Genomic DNA, 25,601 nt, shown 5'->3' with positions numbered 1-25,601 from the left:
GGTCAAAATTGGCTGACTTAAGGAGTAGGTGACAAGCAACTATATATTAACATGTTCGGCAAAGTATGTTGTATTGAAGTGATAGCATAAATTTACAACGTTGATCGATAAATCAAAGATAGCGTCAAAAATTTATGTTTAAATATGGCAAATGTCTTGACATAGATAAGGATAAATTCACATAGATATTATTTCTCTCATATTGTACCTCAAATTTACATACAACATTGACCACTATAAGGTCACGGGGGGAAATTTACCCATGGGTACAAATTGTCCCAAGTCTGGATGTAGGGTAAATTTTACCCGTGGTATTTCATCTCATTTAAGCACATACTATTCTGTAAAACATTTTTAACTTTCTCGGAAGACTGTTTCTACAAGGGAATGAAATGTTTGAAATATCATTTCAATTTTTGATTTAAATATTTTGTTTCAAGTTTAGCTATTTGGTCTTTCTTGGAGACTCATAAGCTATTAAAATAGACTTTCAAATATAATTAATTATAAAAGCTATCGCACTTAAATTTCAGCAGATACTTTAGAAGTTATCAACTTAAAACATATTCTTTATCCTGTTTTTAGAATGAAATAAACGTGAATACGTGCAGTTTAAATGTTTATTACAGTATGACATTTATGTTTTTGAAGGCAGATATCTTTTTTATTTTACCTTAAATTACTGCAACACAGTATCGCTCAGGGAATAAGGTTTGTATTAAATACAGATATTGATAGAAACGTTAGTAACATTAGCTTCATATATATTGTTCTAATGTTCTTTTCAACACAAATAATTTGCATTTTATTAAATAAATTATGTTCTGAATTACCATATGAACGCGTCCAAATAAAACCCCATGTGCAAATTTGCCCACGTGGCATTAAAACATATATCTTTATGGATATATGATATTATTGTTTTATGATGCACCTACGCATTTCAAAATCAAGTTCAAAATCATTTGAATGTCAAAATGCAAATATGACCAATATCGACAGCGCTATTACTTTTTTTTCTTCTTTTAATTAAAACAGTCATTACATTAATAAAATCACTAAACAATTTTTATCATATTTCATCTCTTTTCCAATATTTAAAGTCAAGCTAACCAACCAATGTCCCTACTTTAGCGCATCCAGTGCTTAACAAACTTCATATACAATATTTGTGTGAGTTTCCTGTAGTCTTCTCCAGCCGGAAGTATCACGTTTTAAGTTTATCCAGTGTTTTTACAACTTGATGTGTTATTATTCATGACCAAATAACCCCAAAACAACATCTTTACCAGGTCAAATAAGTATTTAGAAAGCCAAATCGTGTTTCTATTAGTCCACTGAGTGCCTCAAACCTCATAAGAGGGCATTTTCAAATTGTCTCTTGCAGACACAATAGGTCCCCAGCAGCCCTCTGTATCAGTATTTTGGTTACAGTCAATCCGAATCATTATCAAACAAACACCAGCCGGGGTATACAATAGTCAAGCCAGAGCCCATTCAACCACATTTTGGCTACCATCTACCCAAATCTGCCATACAGCCTCCATAGACTCTCTGTTCTTAAGTCCACTGTGTGTCCAAAAACATTTTGTCAATCCATAGTGTGACAAACTTACAATAAAGAGGCTTTGAAGCTCTATCAAGTGCCAAATAAACACTAGTTTTGCTATACTTGCTAGACCATTAAGTGAAAAGAAATCCTATATAGGTTCTCAAGTCAATCCATCGCCAGTATAATCCAAATTCTGCTGCAAAAAAGTTTATCTAGTGTCAAACATACCACAGGAGGGCTCTTCTACATCCATCTCAATTCCAAAACAACACAAGCGCAGCTACAGTAAAGTCCATCATGTGTCAAGCAAACACCAAAGCAGCATTACAATCGGCATTCTTAACCACAGAAGGCTTCTACACAAACCCTTCCAGCCAGGAAAATTTTAATTGTAAGCATGCCACTTTCTATGGCTTTTACCGCTTTGATGGCGTCACTTACCTGCGATGCTCTTATGCCCTAGTAAAGCATTTTCATGTACAAACAAACCCCAGAGGATCTATACTTCAGTCAGTTCAGTTTCTATTGTTTTAAATTTGACTATAATAAAGCACATTCAGAGCCAATAAAACGCATGTGTAGCATCATAGTGCCAAATTGACCACATTTTCACAACCATGAACAGAACCAGAGCAAAACAAACGGTGTATTTCATTTCAGTGCCAAAAAAACTACATTCGGCAACCATAAGCCCAATTTGGAGCAAAACAAACCCATGTGCTGCTCTAATTAAGCATACTCAGTACCAAAGATATCACATGACGGCAGCCATACAGCCCATATAGAGACCAAAACCACACATGTTCAGCTCAAATTAAGCTAAGCAGACCGAATTTTGGCAACCATGAAACCCATTTAATTTGAGCCAAACAAATTTATGTTTAGCTCTAATTAAGCCTTATTTGTGCCAAAAAACCCAGTTTGGGAACCACAAGCCCATTCAGAGCTAAATAATAATATGTGCATTTCTAATAAAGCCTGATCAGTTCTAAAAGCGCCTCATTTTGACAACAATAAACCCAATTCAGAGCCAAACAAACACATGCGAAACTTTTATTTAGCATAATCAGTGCCAAATAACACAGTTTGACAACCATAAAGCCCATTCAGAGCCCAACAAACCCATATGCAGCTCTTATTAAGTCTAATGAGTGCCAAATAGACCTTATCTTGGCAAAGACCATAAAGACCATTCAGAGTAAAACAAACACATGCTCAGCTCTTATAAAGCATACTCAGTGTCAAATAGACCAATTCTGGCAACAATAACGCTTTATTAGAGCCAAAAAAACATGTATGCAGCTCGAATGAAGACTTAAAGATCACATTATTATGGCCCCATTCAGTGCCAAACAAATTTATTTGCAGCACTCATTAGTCTACTCAGTGCTAAGTTGTCCAGATTTTGGCAACCGTAAAGCCCATTCAAAGCCAAACAAGCTAATGTGCAGCTGTCATTTAGCATTTTCAGTGCCTATTAGACCTAATGTAGGCAATAATTTAGCCCATTCAGAGCCAAATAAACCCATGTGCTTTTCACATTAGGCCTTTTCAGTGCCAAATACTACACATTTTGGCAACCAAAAAATCCCATTTAAAGCCAACCAAACAAATGTGAAGCGCTATAATTAAGACAAGTAGTCAATGACACATGGTGGCCATATTAGATTTGGTGGACATATTGGATATTTCCTGATAGGGTCCTTACCCTAACCAAAACACTAGTAGTTTATTAAATTATGTTAACGATTCCAGAAAAAGTAAGCTGATTTAAATGAAAAATATTCAATTTACATTTATGTCATCCCAAATTGGATACACACAAATTGCATTTGCACCAAAAACTAGAAAATTATACAGGAAGTATCAACTTTTGTGGCATTTTCATTCCTTGACCGTGAAATGGCCTTGACTTGACCTTGAGGTAATCAATGCAGCATGTAAATTTAAGTTACATTTGGAACAAGAGCAATCTCTATTGAAATAAACAGTCTTATCTATTCAAATGTGTGCCATATTTAGAGATAGAAAATACTCAGTTGGATATTTATGGCGGCCATCTTGAACGCCATCTTGTATTTCGTGGTCCTCAGCATACATAGGTTACATGAAATTAAGTTCAAAAACGTGTGCAATATTGCAACACATTAAATGGAACATTTTGTTGTTATAAGCATCAATTCTGAAAATATAATATTCTTTGCCGTTAAAACCGGTAAATAATCATTTTAAAGAATATTATGATTGCCAGGCAACACAAAATCTTGTTTCGAGGAATATCTGGATGATTTGTTAAATAATTCACTTTCACCATTTTAAAAAATCATGAAATATCACTAAACAAACCATTTATTCAGGTCACAGGAAGCACCACAACTATATATTAGCATAATTGACCTTACGACAGCGGCTTCTAAGCCACGCCCCCTGATATCAAGGGAGCGAACTCTGTCTATGTCCGTCAAACAAACGAGGAAGTAATGGCGTCTCGCGTCGTTTCGCTTTCCGATATTCCTGACAAATTATCATAAATGTGACATTACAATGCGAAAAAAATAGAAGTCAAAGGAATTTGTAACTGGCTGCTACATCGGAAGGCTCTATATATCTTTAGAAAATGACGATATCTAACATTGACGGGGTGAAATCTATCCCAAGTCAGAGACAATCGGATAGCCGCCATGTTGTCAACATTGACATCGATACAAAGGAAAAGCGTGTGTGTGACGCATACTGTAAATGCAAACAAGGGTAAGTTTAACTTTTAATAACACCGGTCCTTCTTACATTATTGTTGAATTAAAGATTAAATCATCGCACAATATGAGTAAATCATAAATGGCCCGAATGGGGAACCCGAAGGTGACATTAAATAACAGTTACATGCCAGCTATACAGTATAACCTTGTATTCTATAGTATGAGCAGAAATGGTTCATTGGTGTTATGCATAAAAAGTTTCAGTTCTAAGCGATTGAAGACTCCCCCTTATGAATAATAATGTAATAGTTGACAAGTGACAATCGTGGGTGATACCAATCTGTAACTTTTGCATTGCTCAAACATTCACATGCTTTGATTTTTGTTCTTACAGAATTTGTGGAACATGTTCACACACTCTGGCTGTAAAAGTAGACCTGGGAGGAAAATTGCCCCCGGTGTGGGGCTCGAACTCACAACCACCAGAACACTAGCCCGGCGCTCTAACCAACTAAGCTGACCGGGCAGCTGGTTCTAACCCACACACACTACCCTCCCCCCATTTACCGGTTAAGGCTGGTGGAGGGTCTCCTGCTATTTACCGTTGACACCATTAAAGTATTCTGATTGATGGAGATAAGGAAGTCCCCTTATTATTGTCTTCAACAAGCCTACCGCAGCAGGGGACCTAGCATAAGACCGGAAACCGCCCCCCCCCCACACACACACATGATATTTGCCAGTCCAGGAAATGTCAACCGCAAGAGAAAACCAGTGATGACAAGTTTTACAAATAATCGGTAGGACCTATTTTAAAGCTTTTTATAACATTTAGTTTTACTTTCCTGTACAAAAGTAATGGACTATTTGTCCAGAGAAAAACAACAACCACAAAACATTAGCTATTATCTTGTCAATATTTCATTATGATATACATGTAGGAAGCAAACATCAAAGGCAGTAGCATTTACAGCTAGTATTAAAATATTTAACAATACATGTAACTGATTTATTTTAATATTGGCATCTTTTATTTATTTCAGGACAGTGTGGTCTTTTGAAGAGAGTTCTTGAAGTTGTTCAGCATGTTGTTTTGATGGACTCTTGGAAGGATGTACCTCTATGATGTTAGCTTCAGTTCTGGATTAAAACACCAGTTGTTGCATATTTAATATCAGATTTATTAAATACATTGTTGTTTTGCAAACATTACTTAAACTTTGATATTTCTTTGGTGTTTATGTATGATATTGTAGGTGAATATCTCTTTATTGCAATGGCAAATATATTTTAAAATATATAGCATTAGCAGAAGTTATTTTTCACTGTTAAAGCTGCACTTTCACAGATTGATCACTTTGACAACTTACACAGGATTTGATTGCATTTATCATATTTTGGCTCGGAGAAGTTTGCTTTGTGATTTATATATTAGGTCTTAATTTAAAGAATGCCAAAATAAGCCGATTCTGAGACAAAAAGTGTCAAACTAGAATTCTGTGAGAGTGCAACTTTAAGAATACTATTAATCGAGTGTGCATGTGATCCGGACTCTGAACATTGGATGAACTATCATTAAATATTGTAGATTTACGTAAATGGCCCAAAATATAAGAATAACAATGAAAATATGTACATGTTTGACTTGTTCTTTATTCATAATAAGTCTAAGTCTTTACAGCACATGTTTGGCAGAATCAAGTTCTAATGAACATAATAATTGATTTAAATGTACAGTGAAATAAATTGTTTTATACAGAAAATAATACCTTAACGATTCAGACCAATCTGTTCTCGTATTTTTTTGGTGGCTCAAATATTTATCTGAGTTTTGGAGGAGGCCTAGCTGGTGTGAGCTGGTCAAATACAGTAGCTGCTTGAGGGTCAGGGTTTTCTTGATTGGATTTCCCGTCGACAAAGTGCTGATATGAAAATAAGAAATCTATGAAATGTGTCGGAATGACAGCTACATAAGCCATTGTTCACATAGGATCCATCCGAGTAGATGAGATTCGGAAGCATGCGATGGTTCGGACAAAAATTTAGTTGTACGATATTTCCTGATTTACTTTGAAAGCAAAGCAGTTTATAAAAACTACATAACGGTTTCAACAAAAATATCTCTATCTTGAATGAAATCAATCGTGTCCATGTTGAACCTGATATTGAATGGCCATTAATGCCGATTTGACAACACAAGACAAAGCATAAATGTACGATGTTTATAGTTTAAAAATAGTAACACTTATTTAGGTCATGCACGGACAATTTCAGTATTAAATAAATTTTGAGCGGATTGAAATAAGTAGTTTTGTTCAAAAAAATACTTTTGTACAGACGTATAGATGTTTCGCCTTTGAACGATCTTTCAAAATTTCCAAGTTCAGCTGTTGATGAGGTCTTCCACAGAGTCTGATACAGCACTTGTATTTTTCTAAATAACTCGCTGGTTTCGAATACGGAACGAATTGGAAGCCATCTTTAGTCGGCCTGGCTACCTTATATCCGAATTACAAGTGCCATGACAACACCTTTTTACCATAATACTTAAAAAGGCGAGGAATTGCCAGCGCATGTATATGACGGACTCTGGTCAGTTTGACGGACAAAATGGCGGATAGCAACACGGCTTATCAGCCCTGCATTCTGATTGGCTGATAGGACCTGTCAATCAAATCCTGTCGTAAGGTCAATTATGGTAATGGCGGCCTTCTTGAAATTTTGCAGCCATTTTGGATGAATCCAAAGTGGGTCCTGAGCTTTTAACAGCCATATACATATTTTCTGCAAGTGTACAAATTTTCAAAATTTTAACCCAATGTGCACAATTTTTTCACAATATAAACCCACTAATATCAATTATATCAATATATAAACGCACAAAACATGTACTTACAAAACACTTTCATCATTCGTATTGTTTTAATATAAAAAAAACACCTTGCGTTTTTTTCTTCAATATGTTTATGTACAAAATGTCTTCCCAACACCGCCACCCACGGCTTACATTCAAACCACACAAGTACAGAGCAAAATCGAGATAAAAGGAGTTCTAGCAAAGGAGAATTTACATGAAAATCAGGCCATATCAAAGTCTCCATTGACTCTTTGACAGTGGTTAAAAGGGACTCGTTGACATTTTGGTACCCAAATAGTTTTCCTACAATACGCGAGTAAAAGCTTTTAAAAAACACAATGTATTGTTTCTTTTCAAAATATTGTTGAAATTTGAAAAAAGGCAATATTCAAGCATTCCTACTCAGCGGTGAACAGGGACTGCTCTATTAAATTTACCGTGAACACATGCACTGGCTGCGAACGTAAAGGTAGTGCTACAGGATGGATATTGGGCACAACAAACGACAACCCTCATCCGTTTCTCCCGAAGTGGCAACAACTCAAAATATATTTGCAAGAGGGATGCCACTTGCTACACATATGCGTATTGTCATTAAAAACCTATACACTAGTCTCTTCCATATATATGTCACGGGTTCTACTTTATAGTCATTATGATTTTCCTTCGAATATCTAACTCTTATAACCAAATAAAATGTCATGCGTTAATTACGCTTTTCAAGACTTCAAAGGCAAGATTTGAACATATGTCAAATTTTAAGAAAGGTTTCAAGCTGTCAAAACATAGTTTGAACACTTCAAACGATTTGCCATGCTTGATTTGGAAAACGGAAATATTTTCTTAGAAACTGCAATTTACCCTATTGTGAACGAGTCCCTTTAAGAAATCTAGCTCGAGCAAAACAAAAGCACAACAAACTGCAACGCTCACCCGTGTCTCCTTATGACGAAGTGGCAACAACTCAAAATATATTTGCAAGAGTAGTGGCACTTGCTACATATGTGATCATCCTCATTTAAAACCTGTACACTAATGGCATCCATATATATGTAACGGGTTCTACTTTATAGTCATTGTGAATTTCCTTCGAATATCTAACACTTATAGCCAAAACAAAATCATGCGAATATCTGTAACGGACTCCAATGTAAAGCTATTAAAGGCTATTTCTAACAATTCTTGATAAACATACCAATTATATATATAGTTATATATATATAGTATTTATGCACTGTGCTGTTTGTAGAGTTGTGTGCTGTTCTATGTTTCTTGTCTGTGAATTTTTGTTCTATGTTTTGGCGTTGCCCATTGCCACTAAACCGGGTTTATCTTTAAACTTTTTGCTACTGAGCATGTTTCTGTAGCTTTTTGCATATATATTGAGCAACCCCAACGGCATTGTCGACAACGACACCACCAAGTCTAAGACACTACTTCGACTATTTTCACGAAAAACCAAGAACAGACATTTACAAATGGCATGGAATGTTAGTACAGTTCCATCAAGAGGATGGTTAAATCAAGGGGTGAAAACCTTTCCGTTTTCACATTATGTGTTTGCATTCCAAATCAAAAAGTCACTATTTTGGCTCCTCTCCATTGGAGTAGCCTGTACTGTTTCAGTTGATGCCCACTACTTCAGTACTTTAAGTAGCGGAGTGTGTACTCTTTCCTGTGTGTTCTTCCGAACCGGTAGTAGACTTGTAAACGGATTTAGGACAGCACAACTTTCTCCAGGCATTGCGAATCTGTATAATATTATTTAACGTAAGACAAATTAATATGAATCGCTTTGTAACATAAATATAAATTGGAGTTACAATGGCACCATCTATGTGACTCGTTGGCGAAAATTAAAATAAGGTACTAAAGAACTGAACAGAACATATTTCAAAATTCACGAATAATCATCTATTACCGCAAAAAAATCGCATATATAATAATGTTCAAGACATTATTTACCCAAAGTAAATTTATCAAAAATATAATAATAAGTTTTAAACCCAACTGATAATAGTTGAAACAAGGTAAACAAGGTAATTCACCCAATAAGAACTATGTTTTAGGTGATAACTTCGTCTGTGAACATTTCACAAGCGAGTACTGTGTTATTGATTAAGCATACGGTTTTGAAAGTGCTTATATATTTTAGGTACAGGTTTGAATCGCATCGATCTTGTTCTCTTCTCTTTTAAAATTCAAAACGTAATGTGTATGAAACCGAAACATGATATGACATGTTTGTTGTAAATTATTACCAATACTGGTGATTTTAATATAATATTGTGAGTGTTATACTGCTGTTTATATTAAAACAAATGCATTTCAGATAGAAATAAATGTCACAACACATAACACAAAATAAATAAAATAGCATAGAAAAACAAAAAGATTTAATTATACATTGATTGGTATTCAACTAATATTATACAAAAAATTATTAACAAATGATCTATGCGCAGGGTTCGAGCCCGCAATGTTGTCATAATGGGAGTGACAGCATTTGTATCGCAGACATGATCATTACACCATATTGACATTCTTTAATCAATGTTTCTATGCGCAATATAACAAGATTAACTCTGCGAATTAAGAACTATAACCTTATAATAAATATGATCAACCCATTTGCTATTAATAGGTTATCCCATCATAATCAACACTTATTAAATGTACTGTACCTTCTTTTCTCTGAGAGTAAAGAGCAAGAAGATGAAGAGTCCTTGGAAGGCGTTGAATATCGCAAACAGATAGTGAAAGACGATCCTGGTGTCATCAACTGTCAGGAAACCAAAAACCCACGACAGACCTGGAACGGAATAAGTTTCAAAGTATCAGATAATAAAACTAACATATATTGAAAGAGGAATTGCATGAGTGGTCATTCAGTTCGGAATTTCTTTCACGAGTTTTCTAAATAGTTCTAGAAAAACGATTCTGGCGAGTTTTTATCAGATGAAGTAAACAAGTGAATCTAATAACTTTTGTATTGATTGGTCACGAATGAAAGATTCTGTTTATAGTATGTATATGAACACTAATTTGATTATTTAAAGAGCTAAATACATAAAAGCATAGCTGGAATTAGAGCAGACATGTTTAACGCTATCATTGATGACGTCAAGTTAAATGTTATTATACTAGTTTTATATTAGAAAAAATAAAATAAAAATATATAATGACGTTACTAAGATGGTGACGTCATTCATGATATAAATCTTGTAAATAAAGGGTATATATAAAGATGTTTTAGATATTGATATTACTTTGGTTACTTAGTATTGAAGGCAAGAGAATCGCAAGCCATTAAGGATCGTCCGTCTTTTCTCAGCTTATGAAGGGGCATGACTCGACGTATATATTAGGTAGATATATGGTGTCAAGTGACCACTGCTTTAGCTAGAGATATGATTTCAAGTGATCACTGCTTCAGTAATCATATGTTTCAAGTCTCATGTTAATATTTTAACATTTGTTAAGTCATCGACAATGTTTGTCTAGGGACGCCTACTTTACCGCAGCCGACGACAACATCAATGCCATAACAATACCGCGACTTTTTTCCAAACAAATCCTTAAAACATGTAATTTTTTATTACGAAATTCATACTTTTATATTGTTATAAGAGAAATTATAGCAGAATTGCCTTCATATAGTTGCAGGTTAAGGAACTAACTAAATGTTATAATCTCAAATATATTAATATACCTAGAATAACAAATATAGACACAGCAGCCTGAAAGTGCAAGGATGCCATCTTGAGTTCCGACTGGTTTGATTTCATGGTATTCGTATTCCGTCTTAACAAATTACACATGACCAGCGTAAACACGATGAGGTTTGCAAGGATAACGACCGCTATGGGAATAATAAATGCATACAGCAGTGGATTTCCCGATAACCAGCAACTGAAAAAACATGTTTACGTTTCAAAAGAAGTGAGCGCTTTTTGGAGAAAATAAGATAGATTTGTGTAAAAAAGTACACGTACTCGAGTTAATATACAAATGAAACGCAACAAAAGGCTAACTTAAACTTACTATCCTTTTCCACCGTAGTACATATCGTAATCTATAGCCAGTACTATAATAACCGGAATCAAGGGTATTCCTGAATAAATAAACAACAACAAAATATAATTTTCAACAACATTTAATTTTGCAATCAGCTATTTTCTTTCTCGAGCTAGATTTATTTCTGCGGTAAGCCTTAATCGCAAGGGTGAATAGTGTGCATTTCAAGTAAAAAAACCGTTACGAATATCTTCAGTTGTTTTAAGATACAAATACCCTTCTAGATACAAGGGTTGTTCGAAAAGGTTTGAGCTTGTATCTGTGTACAGACTACAATCTGTTATTCGTATTGATACAAGAAATAATTCACATCCTTTGAAGTTGTAAAGTATACTATATACATATATGAGAGAACAAGAATATGCATATTTATATTATTTGTAGTAGTATTGTGCCCTTAATTCATTTCCAATACATTAATTTGATATTTGACCACCTCTTACTAATTAAAACTTGGATTTTTGTTTGGAAACATTATTTTTAAAACATAAAATAATACTACAATCAAAACTACAGTATCAAGCCCAGTTGCCAAATAGGTAAAGATAACCCTGACAGACACTTGACGAGAAACACACATCGCCACAATACAAGACAGAAAACGTATGCATTTCAATATTATTATTAATAAATTTTTGGGTTACCACTTTCGAAGTGTCAGCGAAACAGGGAGACCAATTGCGGTTAAAATACCTTACCATTGTCCCAAAAATCATCAACCAAGTGTTGATAAACGAATATTACAAACAAAATAAACACAAATCAACTGAGTCTTTACCCCATGCCGGTATCATCGTCTTGATCATGAATTTGGGGATATACGTCCCAAGAACTTTCACAAATCGCAGGTACTGCAAGATCCCCTCGACGAGCATCCACATGAATGATACGAGGATAAAGTAATGAAGAAGTGCCTACAAATAATTTAATTTCGAATTAGTTTTTGTTTGGATTAAACTTATTCATTTTGTAATGATTATTCTTGCATGAGTCAAGTTACGCTCGCTAGAACGAACTAACGCATAAGAAAACTGTAATATTATTATGTAGTGGAAACCTGAATACCCACCGGTTTGATGATTTCAGCTGGATGATTTCAATGTAATATACTATATTATCATATCGACGTTGATTGTAAAGACACCTTTAAGCTGAAACGTCGTTCTTGGGACCTTTTCTAAGGTAAACATCAGTGCTTGTGTTTATTTATAAAAACAATTTGTGGAATTTTGTCATTTTAGGGATATTACATATGTTGCTATATATATTTACATTTTACCAAAGGAATTATTTTCCGTCAAAATAATTAGCGTTTTCACCCGTGAACTTATCACGGGACGTGCGTGAGATTATGGATGTTTCGCATAGACCCGACGAAATAAAGCACGTGCACAACTGGCGTCAGTCATTTCAAAATAAAAGTCATTTTAGGAATAATACATATTTCCTACATATAGTAACAGTTTACTATAGGAATTCTTTCCCGCTAAAATGATTAGCGTTTCATCCGTGAACCTATCACGGGACGTTCGTGAGGTTATTGATTTTTCCGCATAAACCAAACGAAATCAAGCATGTCACAACTGGCGTTATTCATTTTAAAATAAAAATAGCCGACGCAAGAGCAAACTGGAAGCAAAAAAATATTTAGTGATTTAAATGCCCTCGGGCATTTTCTTTCTCAATGGGTATAATAATTTTAAAACGTACAAAGAACGGGCAAATTGCAACGATAAACAATTCATAAAATGTGGTAATATATACATTTATAGGAGTAATATTTGTTTTAAAAGACGGCTTATTAAAAAGCGAATACGTGTTGCAAACCAAACAGGTTATGGATCAATTTCTTAAACATCAAATAAACAAAACACCACTGAAAACTACAGTAGTTAACAATATATTAAGTGCAAATATCAGAAAATGGTCAAATCCTCATGTACTTTCTTGACTCCAAATTCTCAAGTACAATCTGTTTACTGCCCTGATTGGTAAAATTTGCCCATCTAATTTCTTGTCTTGATGATGCCCTAAGAAGCAGAAAATATTATGAAACTGCTTATCATAATCACATTTTCTGCTCTCAGGGTGCCTAGAATTTCTTTTCTAGATTTACTCCATAAAATAAAATGGAATATAATATCCTGTTAGTAATAATAAGTCGAACCACAAAATGGTATCCGAAAAATCTACATGTCCGAAATGAATGACAGTAATTTACCACGACATTAACTGCTTTACCATATGGTCTTAATCAACCTGGTTTCAGGTTCGGTTTCAGAATTGTATGTACCATCTGCATGTGTTGAACACACTATTCCGACAGTTTGACAAATACGTTATATCATAGAAATTGCGTGTTTTGTTTCCGATTCGTTAATATTGATATTCTCAAGTAATCGACTTCCGTTTTCGACGAGGATGATGAAATTTGCCCGTTTATTTGAAAATTTACTTCTTCAAAACAAATCGTATATGTTTTTTCGCAAATAGGCATTAAGAATTTTGATCAGAAAATTGAAAGCATGTATTTAACATTTATTGTTAAACTTTACAAGAAGTTCTACGAAAAACATAGTCAGTCTCGGCAAAATTCTAGGTGCGGGCGCAGTTTTTTTTTGGCATTTCGGAAAAAAGAGGTGCGTTAAAACCGACCAACATCTGATCAATTTGTTGTGACCTTACATTGAAAGCGAAACTACTAACTGAAATGTCACACTTACAGCCACGACGATGCATCCACCACGCGACTCCGTTCTTTCCATACCAAAAAGGAATAGGATTGCGGAGCACAAAATGGACACGCTCAAGTTTACCAACACCTGTCGACCGCGACCGTTGCGTAAGTGCCTGAAAACATTATGTTAGAAACGAAAATGATTGTAGAACACAGCATTTTAACATTTATATTTATCAGCACCTATTGACCTCGACCATTCTGCAAATGCCTGTTAATCAGACACAACAACGTAAAGTTGTTTGTAAAGTACAGGATTATAAAGCACACCATGATGATCTACAACTGTTGACAACGACCAGTGTGCAAGTGCCAGAAAAACAAAACTACAGCGCGTGGTTGTGTGTAAGGAATTATATTTCAGAGTACAAAATGAGAACACGTTAATTTATCAAAACCTGTTGACCGCGACCATTGCACTAGGGTATGAAATAGAAATGAAACATGATGTGGCCGATCGATTATGGATAACCGAACATAACAATAACACATTACAAGTTGATAAAGTAGAGCAGCACTGTGTAGAGGGGCCGTTTAATTGTGAAATAAAATTATTAATAAATAACTAAATATTTTAATGAATGACCATTATGAACGTATTCATGAACGTTTATGTAGAATGTTTAATATTAATTTAAATTAATTTTAATTACCAATTTCATTTTTTAATTCACTTACTTGAAAATGACGAACGTTAAAATTGTAAGACCTAGGCCAATAATTGAGATGCTGAGTCCGACTTTTGTGATGATTCCCAATGCAACTTTGTTACGCTCTGAAATTCCACTGCCGCCCTCGAGATCCTGAAAGTTAATGGTAATATTTAGGTTAGATGTATTTTAGTCGTAGTTCCGTAAGAGATGCAAACCCGAGAGCATTGATCCAGAGTCCGGTACGCTAACAACTATTCCATCGTCAATTTAATAATGTTAATATAATAATTTTATATTTACACACTGGACATAAATACGAGACAATGAAAGTTCATGGGGCGATATTCACGAACCTGAAAACTCATTGGAATTGTCAGAGATACAGGAAATATCAACTAGGGTAGTTTTAAAACGCAAAACTTACAATTAACACTGCAAAGTTTGTAAGATGATTACACTTGCAGACCACAGTATTGTTGACATATGACGTCATAGAACATCCATCAGTTCTCCAACCGCCTGCACCCTCGTCTGCGTAATAATCCCAGTAGGAGCAAACTGGGTTATTGTGGTCCTAAATATAGGAGTAAATATTTTTTGCCTTTGATAATACGATCAAAATACATTTACTCTTATAAAAAGTATCTTCGCATCAAACTGTTCTTACAGTGTCGGGTTCGCCTTTCTAGTAAACAAACCTGGCCTATATAAAATATAAATTTAATGTATACCACCTCTTAAAGGCAAACGACTCAAGTTTTTGACATTCATATTACGGGAAATCGTTCGGAAAAAGATCCTCCTCCAAAAGGCATGAGATATAAAGCAATGACAGGGCAGGTTCATTTACGTTGTTTCAAAGACAAAGTACTTAAGAATACTGATGTTGGTTCCTATTAAAAATCATTAATATTTTTAATGTTATCTATATTCTTGATGTATTGCTTCGCTAACTAAATATGTAAAACAAACCTCCAAAACTTGAAACACAATCGTAACTGAATCATTTCCCAACTGTACAATGTCTCTACCATTCTTTGTTAATCTGGCTGCGGCAACTTTGCTGTTAATTTTTAATCTATTTCCAGCGGTTGAAAAAAGATCCGTCTTTGCATAAATGTGAAAAGTGAGCCTTGACACATGTCCTGGCAAAGAAGAAAACACATCATTACAAAAACATTGAAAACTACAGGGACAAGCCCAGGAGACACTCATTTTCGTTGACCCTGTTTAAAGGCAAAGGTCAAAGCCCAACAGACACTAAGCGAGATACACAGACCGTACACAAAAAACAGACAAAACATCACAGACACGCCGCACACGCATCGATATATATTTATTAGCAACAGTTTTGATTACTGCCTTTCAACGGTCAGTCAATCATTAATACACTGAAGGTTTAAACTAGTTTATTAAAATGTATGATAAATATGTCTCCTCAAACGGTAATGCATAATTATACATAATATAAAGTCACGCGTATGTGTTTATAGTTTTTTTGCTGAATGTTTACGGGATCGTTTAACAATACTGTGAGAACTACAAGGATACTACAACAACACTTTCTATGATATTTAATGTTTCCAAAATAAGCAATTTTGTACTAATATCTAACAACCTTCATAGACATTTTAACATTAAACAACAATTTACCTTTAACCAAATTCTCCCCCAGGTAAACAGTTGTCTCAGCAGTCGGAATATCAACGTCATCCGGTCTTTTTACAGATGAAATAGAGTCTTTATTTATCGCCGTACCCGTCGTATTGCTAAGGTTTATTCCAATTACAAGGTCACCTGATCCATTTTGATCCCAAATCTCGCTCACAATGGAGTCTCGAATAAACTGCAAGGAGCCATTGGTGGATAGTTGAACCTGATTCGTTAGGTCATCAACTGAACGAATAATCCTGAAATACAATAGCAGATCTTACCTTAAGGTAAATGCATTTCTACATCATCTAAATTGAACATAATGCTTATACATTTATATAAATGGATGCTTCTTGAGATGCATTCCTTTAAAATTGCATTTACTTGAAAAAAAACGTTATTATTGATCAGAATAGTCATTCTTAATATCAATAATATTGGTAATAATATTTCTGTTTCAGCTGCTCCTATTTAAAAGTAAGTCAAAAAGTATATTTTTATTTTCATTTCGCCCGCTCGATCGGTATTCATGTTTTTAACGAAAAATTGGCACTCAAGTAGGAACACGGTACGCGGTATGCAGAAACTCAAAATTTGCATTTTTCGGTACGGAAACTCTCAAAACAGTATATGTTACGCAGGATTCGGGTACAAAAATGTAGGAGTATTAAGTACACAAGGTAGCGAGTGGATGCCATTTTTACATTAAGTTTTACTTTGAATTAAGTGTTTAAACTATATATACCTGTCTCGTAAAAAAGAACACGTTATAACCTGTGACCAGCCAAAATATAGATTAGTATGGTTATTAAAAGGTATAAAAAAAAATTGTAAAAAGAGCATTGCAGTCGTTTTAGATTTATATACTTTCAGTTTCACTTGTTAACCGAGTGTTTTTCCCGAAAGATTGTGCATAGGTGTTCGTCCGACCAGTTCTTGAATTAATCATATCATGTGACGACGCTGTTTACCGATAACGCTCGTCACCTTTCGACTATTCTCCGTAAACGATTCAAATATTTTATTATTGTCCCGTTTCATTCGGAGCTTGGTAGTGTTTACATAACGATGTTTGTTTAACAAACACAATAAGGTAAAAATGCAGTTACTATTAAGGGAGTAATTAACACTGATAAATAGCTTTTTAACAAACTGTTTAACTTAATTCAAATACGGTGATCTCTAGAATGTTATTACATATGAAATAATTCACATCTTACGTATTTCCTGCGCTCGTTATCTTTTGAGCGAGGTCTATGGATTCCGGGTTGATTTGAAGTATGTTGTTAGCTATACTCAAAACATAGTCCATAACCTGTCGTATTTAAACAAAATAAACACAATAGAAATTACAGGGACAAGCTCAGTAGCCTTATATTGTATCTCAGGTCGATTCGATCTTCAAACCTCATGGAAATTGAGCATCTCGCCACAAACCACCAATATAAACAATATAATGTGTAATTTTATGTAATTTAGATCAAGATATATTCGAAGAGTAAAGTCAAATAAACAACTAAGAAAAGATAATACAAAATAATTCCAACTAAAATTGCCATGTTCTTACGAAACGTTTTTGACGTTATCCATGATTTGAAATTATTGCGCATCATTATTTCAGTGAAAGAAACACTCAAAAACGTAGAAAAACAACACCGCACTCATACCTCCGACGAAGTATTTCTAATGTCAAAATCCAGGTAGTGGTAAAGAATATCAGCCACATAAATTATATCTGCTTCTGTTAAGTTGACCCGTGGATCTGTCAATTTCACGGTGGTGTTCAAAATATTCTTGAAGTTTTGCTTGTCAAATACTGTCTGCAATGCATGCCGTTTATATGGCGTATTAGTTAATTGTATATACTTTAACTTTTGTTTATTTTTAGAAAGATTACAAAATGCAGCCGAGAGGTTTAACGTAATGGACTCAAAATAAATACAAATAACAGGCGTATTGCTGATGATAACATGGCAAGAACACGTAGTTGCATTCTTCGTAATGCAACACACTAGCGGAAACAAGGTGGGATGGGTGCTTCAACCGCGCGCCTACCTAAAATTATCATTTTGATTTTAAAAGTCAACATGATATAATACACAAGAATGCACCATTTTGGCAAAACTTTTATCAGAGGAGGTACCACAATCTCATATACAACGTTTTCAGCCAATATTGTTCGGTTTCGGGCGCGTCGGGCGTTGTAAGTTGCCCCCTTCCCAGTCCTCCGTAGTTAGGCCACTCTAATGATCTACCTCTGTAAAGTGTCCCTCTTTTGAAGCCCGTGAAAATTAGGATCCACCCATATTAGCGCCGTTGAGTGGAAGTCAACGCTAACCCGTTATATTCCAATCGAAAATGTGTCTAACTCAACAATTATTAAAACCAGAGTTAAGGGCCTTGCTATGCATGTGCATATTATCCTTGGCAACATATGTACCCAGTTGAATTTGAATATCTTGAACGGTTTACGAGTAAAGGACGAGGTTATAGTGTATGCACTTAACGACGCCGACAACATTAAAGCTATACCAATACCCGAACTTTATCTACGAAAAACAGACGAGCTTAAATGGTAAGAGATATCCATCGAAAGGACAACATTATTTAAATTATAAACAAGTGCAATCTCTGCTTGTTTGTTTGAAGAAAATAATGCGCAATACTATTAATACCATCTTATATGAGCGATCTTCTATTTTTATCAATTAGTACGCCATAAGGAATGATTCCGAAGACTCGAGCAATATAAACTTCCGGACGAGCAAACCATACCTCTGACTAGACTTAAGGTCTTCGGTGATGGGGAACTGTTGTACACATGTCAGTCATAACTACACTGTGAAAGATTTCTTACCTCAAACATATTTTTAAGGTATTCCGTGCCAGTGAACATGTTGTTAACAATTCATACCTCAGACAGATTTTTAAGGAATTCGGTACTAGTTGACTGATTATACGCTGGAACAACTCCGCAACCATCGGCCAGCCTGATATTATCCAATATTGCTCCATCGTCGTAATTCCCCTTACATTCGGCGGTAGCGAGGGCTTTATTTTCTTAAAGTAGAATAAAAAACATTTTATTATATCATTGAGACGAAAAGGGCAAGCCAAAACGCCTAAACTTCAACTAAGGATCATTGAATACTTTGAGTTTGAACAAAACAAATATTTTAAATGTATTCGTCTTCATATGACATCCTGCATTGTATGGATGATGGCACTGTTGGATATCCCCGGGACATTTTATGCTTCATGTACTTGTGAAGTGTTAACTGGAATGTTTACCCGGATTGCAAACGATGGGGCAACGGCATCATATTATGTTCCCATTTAAAGAAACGAGTTACTTTTTGGTTCAATTTAGTGTAATGCACAGTGATGCAACTAAATAAGCTCACTCCTCATGAAAGATGTTATTGTTCTTACAACGAGCAATATGTGATGTTTACATTTTTTGACGCCCGAAGTTTGTATAATTGTTCATGAAAACGAGATAATATGAAAACGCTAGTTCCGAAAATGAAACGTAAACATGTATAGTTTAAGACTAATGTGTGTTTGACATACTGTATAACCAATGTTCTTCAAAATGTCACTTTTCTTATTTAATGTTTTTAAAAGAAACCTATAGTCTATTGTTGGGCTGTGCAACTGACAAAACTGACAAAAAACGATTTGTCATATAAAGCGAAAAAATAATTTTGGTACTTATGCTTTTTTGTGGAATTGGAATTGTACAGTCGAAAAACGGGTGCAACTCTACAATTATACAGAGTTATGGGCGTATTGTGTCTTGTAACATGTGTTCCAAGTTAACTTGAGTAATTTAAACGGTTCCTGAGTTGTGTAGACACAACTTAAACTACTTATAAATGTTGCTACAGTAGTGATGCTGCCAAACAAAGATGCATAGCATATCCATGGTGACTGGTGGCCGGAAGAATAAAACTGTTTTGAGAGAAAAATCATATAAATATAAAGGCAACAAACCCTCAATATGACTAAACGATGATCGAGTATTGTCGAAAATAAATCGCGAACAATAAATCAAATGAATGAAGGTCATGACACGCGCTGCGCATCGTGTGGTACCATGTACTGTGTATGAAACAGATATGAGCGTATTATTGTGCTAGTTTTTTGTTGACTTGTCAGCCGGAAAATAGTGAAAATATTGATTGTGCTTTAGTATTAAATTATAAATAGTTGCGTTATCAACCGCATACTATTTATACTATTAAGTAGTTTTATTAAGGAAGAGAGCTTTGAACTACTTTATTGTAATTTGTGTTAGGAAATACAACCCATGCCAAACTTTTGAAATTATTTGTGAGCCATATCACAATAAAGTGAACCATACTGGTCGTGCAACATAATGGTTAAGTATACAGGCGACCACATTTCACAAATATCCAATCATGATTTAGAAGATAGGAGGAAAATGTGTAAATGAAAGAATAAAAAAGTACAAACTTGGCGAATACTGGACTTGTGTTTAAATATTGTCAATATTTTCGAAACTGATATAAAGTTACCTTCATTTTGACAACGATATTGGAAAACAAATGTAAAAAAATAAATTGTAATTTCGAAATATAATTGTTTCTTGTTTATCTACAATTAATATGCATACTAGGTCAGACGATTGTTCGTTAAAGCAATCATAATATATTTATATTTAACACATTTGTTACTAAAAACAAGTATAAAGAAAACAACCAAACACAATGAATATAAGGTGTAGACCTAAAACAGGCAAGGTTACACAAGTTGCGAAATCTGGCAAGATTATTCAAGTTGACGAAAACAGGCAAGGTGACCCAAGTTGCCGATTACTGGCAAAATTTCTCAAATTGCCGATAACAGGCAGGGTTACTCAATATTTATATGAAAAACTACAGAAATAACTCCAATAGTCGAAAGTTTAAACATAAACACCGTGCAATGGCACAGGGTCAACGCCAATGACATAGAACAGAAAAACAAACAATCACAAACAAGAAATATGGATTAACAACACAAAACTCCACATCTAGGGGAGTTTATCAAGGATTGTTAGGAACCGCCTTGGAACGGTAAATAAAATGTCAATTTCACTGGGGGTTAAAACAGGTTCTTATCCCAAGAGTCCCGAATAAAGTAAAAACGTAACCTGTAAATCTTATTAAAGTATGCATTAACTTGAGGAAACTTAAAAATAAAACAAATAATAATAAAACTAATTGGTAAAACCCAAGTAGTACTACGATTAGGGATCCCAGCTGTATCTGCAGACGTAGAAATACAATTCAGAGTAATGCAAAAACTTTTCAAAGATATGATACAGTTATTGTTTGAAACTATAAAAATCCCACACAGTATGCCTTAGGAAATAAAGATGCCGATAACTGGCAACATTACTCAAGTTGCCGATAACCAGCAAGTTTAATCAGGCTCAATTGAATTTTTAATCAAGTTCAAATCAAATTGTGTTGTTTTGTGTTTGTTATATTTTCCCATATGTTTAATCATCATATTATTGATTAAAATTAAAACGTTCGTTCCAACCAATTAATGTTATGCGTGTGTAGTTCAGATTGTAATAAATGGTACCCACTCTTACGTTGCATAACTCACAAAACCAATATTCACGAAACTCACAAAGGGAAGTAACTCTTATTGTTGTGACGTCGCTGCTCTAAGCGATATAGATTATTGACATGTAAATGTTGTTTTATGTCAACTCTGATTTATCAGATTCTAGATTCACTATGTAACTAATTTATTCATACCAATAAACGAGAACCAACACAAAGTAAATGATTGACAAGTTGGATATCACTGCACAATGGCAACGTTTGCACAACCCTAGTGGTGCAATTAAAACGATCTTATCAGTACATAACATTGCTAGCGGAATACGTAAAATACATCCTTCCCATAATTAACTCTGATTATAAGCTGACAACCTTGGTACATGTCGGTCATATCTCGATAAGTCGTAAACCTCGCACTTGGGATTTTGCAAACGGTTACAGTTGCCCAGATGTAGGCAGATTTTGGGTTAATTCGGCCCAGTTAACATTTCGGCCAGGTCCTTATCGACCTAGTGACAAATTCAGCCTCGTCCATTACTACATGTCTGTGATATTGTTTAAATATTTTTATTTTTTTCAAAAATGAATAGAAAAAAAACATTTTATAATAATTATTGTTTATTTGTTTGAAGAAATATAACACGATTCTACTTCAGCCTACATGTAGATAGTAAATACACATGGTGGAATATAAGGGCTTATTGGGAATGAAGATGTCATTTATTTGGTACAGGGGTCATGCTAAAACACGACAAGCATTGACTATATTTACATTTCAGTGATTTGATTTGAAAGTTGCATTCTGAATTGATACGATTTACAAAAAAAATTAAATTAGGCCGATTTGGACCAAGCCGAAATGGTTACTGATCCGAATTGACCGAAGATCGATTTTCTTTTATACACATTCATACGCGATTATTCGGGTACTCATTCGCCAAAAATAACACAAATACTCCTAAAAACGTCTATATCTAGATTCCCAGCATTTTACAATTACTGTATTCAGACAAATCAGTCATTATTTACATCAAATATAGAACAACATCATGAGACCTTACCCGTACTAATGTTTTGAGAAGATGGATATGAAGGTATTTTATATACCATTCCGATGGAAGAAGATTACAAAGAGATGCTCAAGCGCCTCAAAAGTAACGCTCTTGCTAATTTCCAAATAATATGACATTTTAAACGGAAATATATATATATATATATATATATATATATTGATTTAACTGAAGCATAGTAATAAAACGCTTTCTGTCTATCTATATTGTTATTCATGCCCTCTTAGCTAAGATTGTTCATAGTTTTTATGGGCCAAAAGTTATTTTATTTTTTTTACGATATGAAGTGTATAAAGTCTCTTTCCATTTTATCTGAATCAATTTTGACCATAATTTTGTTGATGTCCAATTATTTTCGATAATCGATTTCTTTGGTCAAATATGGCTCGTTTGCTCGAAGTTGTATCGACGGTCCCGTTAAATTCGAGACAGGTTTCCACTGTATACCAAATGGCAAATAACACTCAGATATGACATTACCACACAAGACGCATCCTGCTGTTTGCTTAGAAAGAAAGCAAAACCTACTTGTCAGTCAATTCGAATTGCATTTTTGAACCGATAAAAATGTCAATTTTTATGGTTGAAACCAGTCAATCTTAGCAGATCAAACTGGTTTATAGTCGCCGTTGAAGTTACCGCGCCTAGTGGGCATTTCGCGTTTATTTTAAATAAAAAAAGTGGCGCACCAACAGTCCTAGCATTTGTTTTCAGATAAGTTTGATGTTCCCAAAACGTTATTTGATCAACAGTTGTCGTGGATCTCTGCAGGGGTTAACATCGCCGCTGAACAGTTGCTTCAAAACCTTGAAACATTAAATATATTTGCAAACAATAATTTACGGCATAAAGTTACCTGGATAACAACGTTCCCAGCTAAATGTCTGGTCGCCAATTCGTACTGATTGGAACGTTATAACCCTTCCATCTCTGTGTGTAACGGTCAGTGGACAAGTGACTGAAAATCAGACAGACGAACAAGTATTTTAATTGACATATTATATAGTTGTATTCATTTAGATATGTTGATGCGTGTGTGGTATGTTTGTGTTGTTTGTATGTCCAGTGAATGTTAGGCTCTAGCCTTGTGCCTTTAAACAGGGTCTTTATTATATAGTTTGGCCACTGAGCTTGTTCCTGTAGTTTCATTGTTTTATTTAAGTTTCTAACCTCATAAGCGAAGTATTGGAATTTTAAACCAGATGATCTAAAAGCCGTACTAAATGTCCTTGTTTACAATATATTTTCCATTTATCGTAGCCTTTTCAACACAACTGAGCGAATAATTGACAAAATAGCTACAAATAAGTTAGATACACATTCGGTAACTATTTTGAAAATAAACAAGAGCGCTGCGGATCGAAATACAACGATCACCTGTTCTTGTTTGGCAATCAAATAAGGAGCATTACTCCATAATTATTCAAGTCAGAGCTATATACCTAGCTGTACCTGCGATTATCCGCTTAGCAACACGTTTTTCAAGTATTATTAGAATATCATGTATTGTTTTGTGCTTAGGCCAAGGTTAAAGCTTTTGCATGTATAAACCAACGACGACAACTGGGCTGCCACCAATCTCCGATGTTTTCTTTTGAACTCAGACTAACTAAAACCATTAAACAAACCCATATGTTTTACCTGTACTCCGAACTACTAAAGTATCAGGATTAACTATGTTTCTAGCCGAAGTCCTTAAATGTTTCTTGACAATTTGCAAAACAACTTGTTCAAGATCTGTTGATGCGTCCCTTGGTGCAACAAATATTCGCATTTTCAAAGTCCGTGAGCTGAAATACATATATTAAACACATAATAAGACGTATAAGGATTAATAAAATAACTAACTAAACGGTGCAAAAATGCAATTCTATACTGAAATGTTTATTTTGGGCTGTAAATTAATAATGCCGAGACAGTTCCTGGTCAAGGCCTATTCTTAATGTAAGAGGGGAACTCTGTAGTTCTTTATACCAATTCGCCAAATAATTGGGCACATGCCTCGTTTCAGGCATGTTGATTTTCAAGGGTATGTTGTTGATATTGAAGTCCGTCTACAAAAGGGTTAACCACGTGGGCAGACCATGACTTAACAGTGGATGCGATATTGTGTTACAACGGGCACCATTGTACGACAATTGCGCACAACTAGGCAAATACATAGCCCAAATTCTAAAGATGAATGACAACATTAACTTACCTGACATATTCGATTTTCCCTCTATAATCCGATGCGATTGCCCCAAGTCCAGCCGGCACAATCGACGCATTATACATCCCTCCTGTGTACGCGTTTATTATGTTAGGTATGTTTTCATCTTTGAGTAGATTAAACTTGTGCATCATGGACATCGACAGTTTCCCCGAATTTTCAAACGCTGACGGCCAGAAATCAATGTAGGCTACATATATGTACAATTCAGATTCTGTAACGAAAACGAGATTTTTTGGATCAATTGAAGTATATTCAGTATCTTTATATGAATTCGTATGATTTACAAACATAACGTGGTGACAAATTCCAGAAGACAATATAACCTTTTCATTTTAAAGTCGATTCGTACCTCCCAGCATTATACCGGCGAAACATTAAAAAACCCAAGGAATTTCAATGTCGCAAAATTGAAAAGATAATTCGTGTTAGGCGCTTTTCTAATCACATCGTACAATTCGAGGGTCAAACTTCTATACATAGGGGTCACTTTTCTTTTTATCATAGGC

At 34.7% G+C, this 25,601-nt stretch overlaps 1 protein-coding gene and 1 long non-coding RNA gene across 2 annotated transcripts in view; one reads left to right on the top strand and one right to left on the bottom strand.

Annotated features, from left to right (window-relative positions):
* Positions 1–3,960: 3,960 nt before the first annotated feature.
* On the top strand, positions 3,961–5,888 carry LOC128241579 (uncharacterized). The gene is made up of 3 exons (XR_008262405.1): positions 3,961–4,303; positions 4,646–5,051; positions 5,295–5,888. It is a non-coding gene; the product is annotated as an uncharacterized LOC128241579 (long non-coding RNA).
* A 1,393-nt stretch (positions 5,889–7,281) lies between these two features.
* The window catches only part of LOC128241060 (adhesion G-protein coupled receptor G6-like), a 42,411-nt gene continuing 24,091 nt past the window's right edge, over positions 7,282–25,601 (bottom strand). Inside the window, exons 6-21 of the mRNA XM_052958045.1 lie at positions 25,081–25,258; positions 24,522–24,670; positions 23,737–23,838; positions 19,143–19,288; positions 17,896–18,048; positions 17,449–17,543; positions 16,229–16,485; positions 15,548–15,720; positions 15,000–15,149; positions 14,601–14,725; positions 13,909–14,035; positions 11,964–12,099; positions 11,153–11,222; positions 10,821–11,020; positions 9,793–9,920; positions 7,282–8,859 (exon numbers count right to left, since the gene is read on the bottom strand). Of these exons, the coding sequence (XP_052814005.1) occupies positions 8,758–8,859; positions 9,793–9,920; positions 10,821–11,020; positions 11,153–11,222; positions 11,964–12,099; positions 13,909–14,035; positions 14,601–14,725; positions 15,000–15,149; positions 15,548–15,720; positions 16,229–16,485; positions 17,449–17,543; positions 17,896–18,048; positions 19,143–19,288; positions 23,737–23,838; positions 24,522–24,670; positions 25,081–25,258 (2,291 nt within the window). The 3' untranslated portion in view covers positions 7,282–8,757. The remainder of the gene's footprint in view (positions 8,860–9,792; positions 9,921–10,820; positions 11,021–11,152; positions 11,223–11,963; positions 12,100–13,908; positions 14,036–14,600; positions 14,726–14,999; positions 15,150–15,547; positions 15,721–16,228; positions 16,486–17,448; positions 17,544–17,895; positions 18,049–19,142; positions 19,289–23,736; positions 23,839–24,521; positions 24,671–25,080; positions 25,259–25,601) is intronic.

The sequence above is a fragment of the Mya arenaria genome, chromosome 7, assembly GCF_026914265.1.
Source record: "Mya arenaria isolate MELC-2E11 chromosome 7, ASM2691426v1".
Taxonomy (NCBI): domain Eukaryota; kingdom Metazoa; phylum Mollusca; class Bivalvia; order Myida; family Myidae; genus Mya; species Mya arenaria.
Note: the sequence above shows the minus strand (reverse complement) of the source record. Positions and strands in the feature narration are given on the sequence as shown.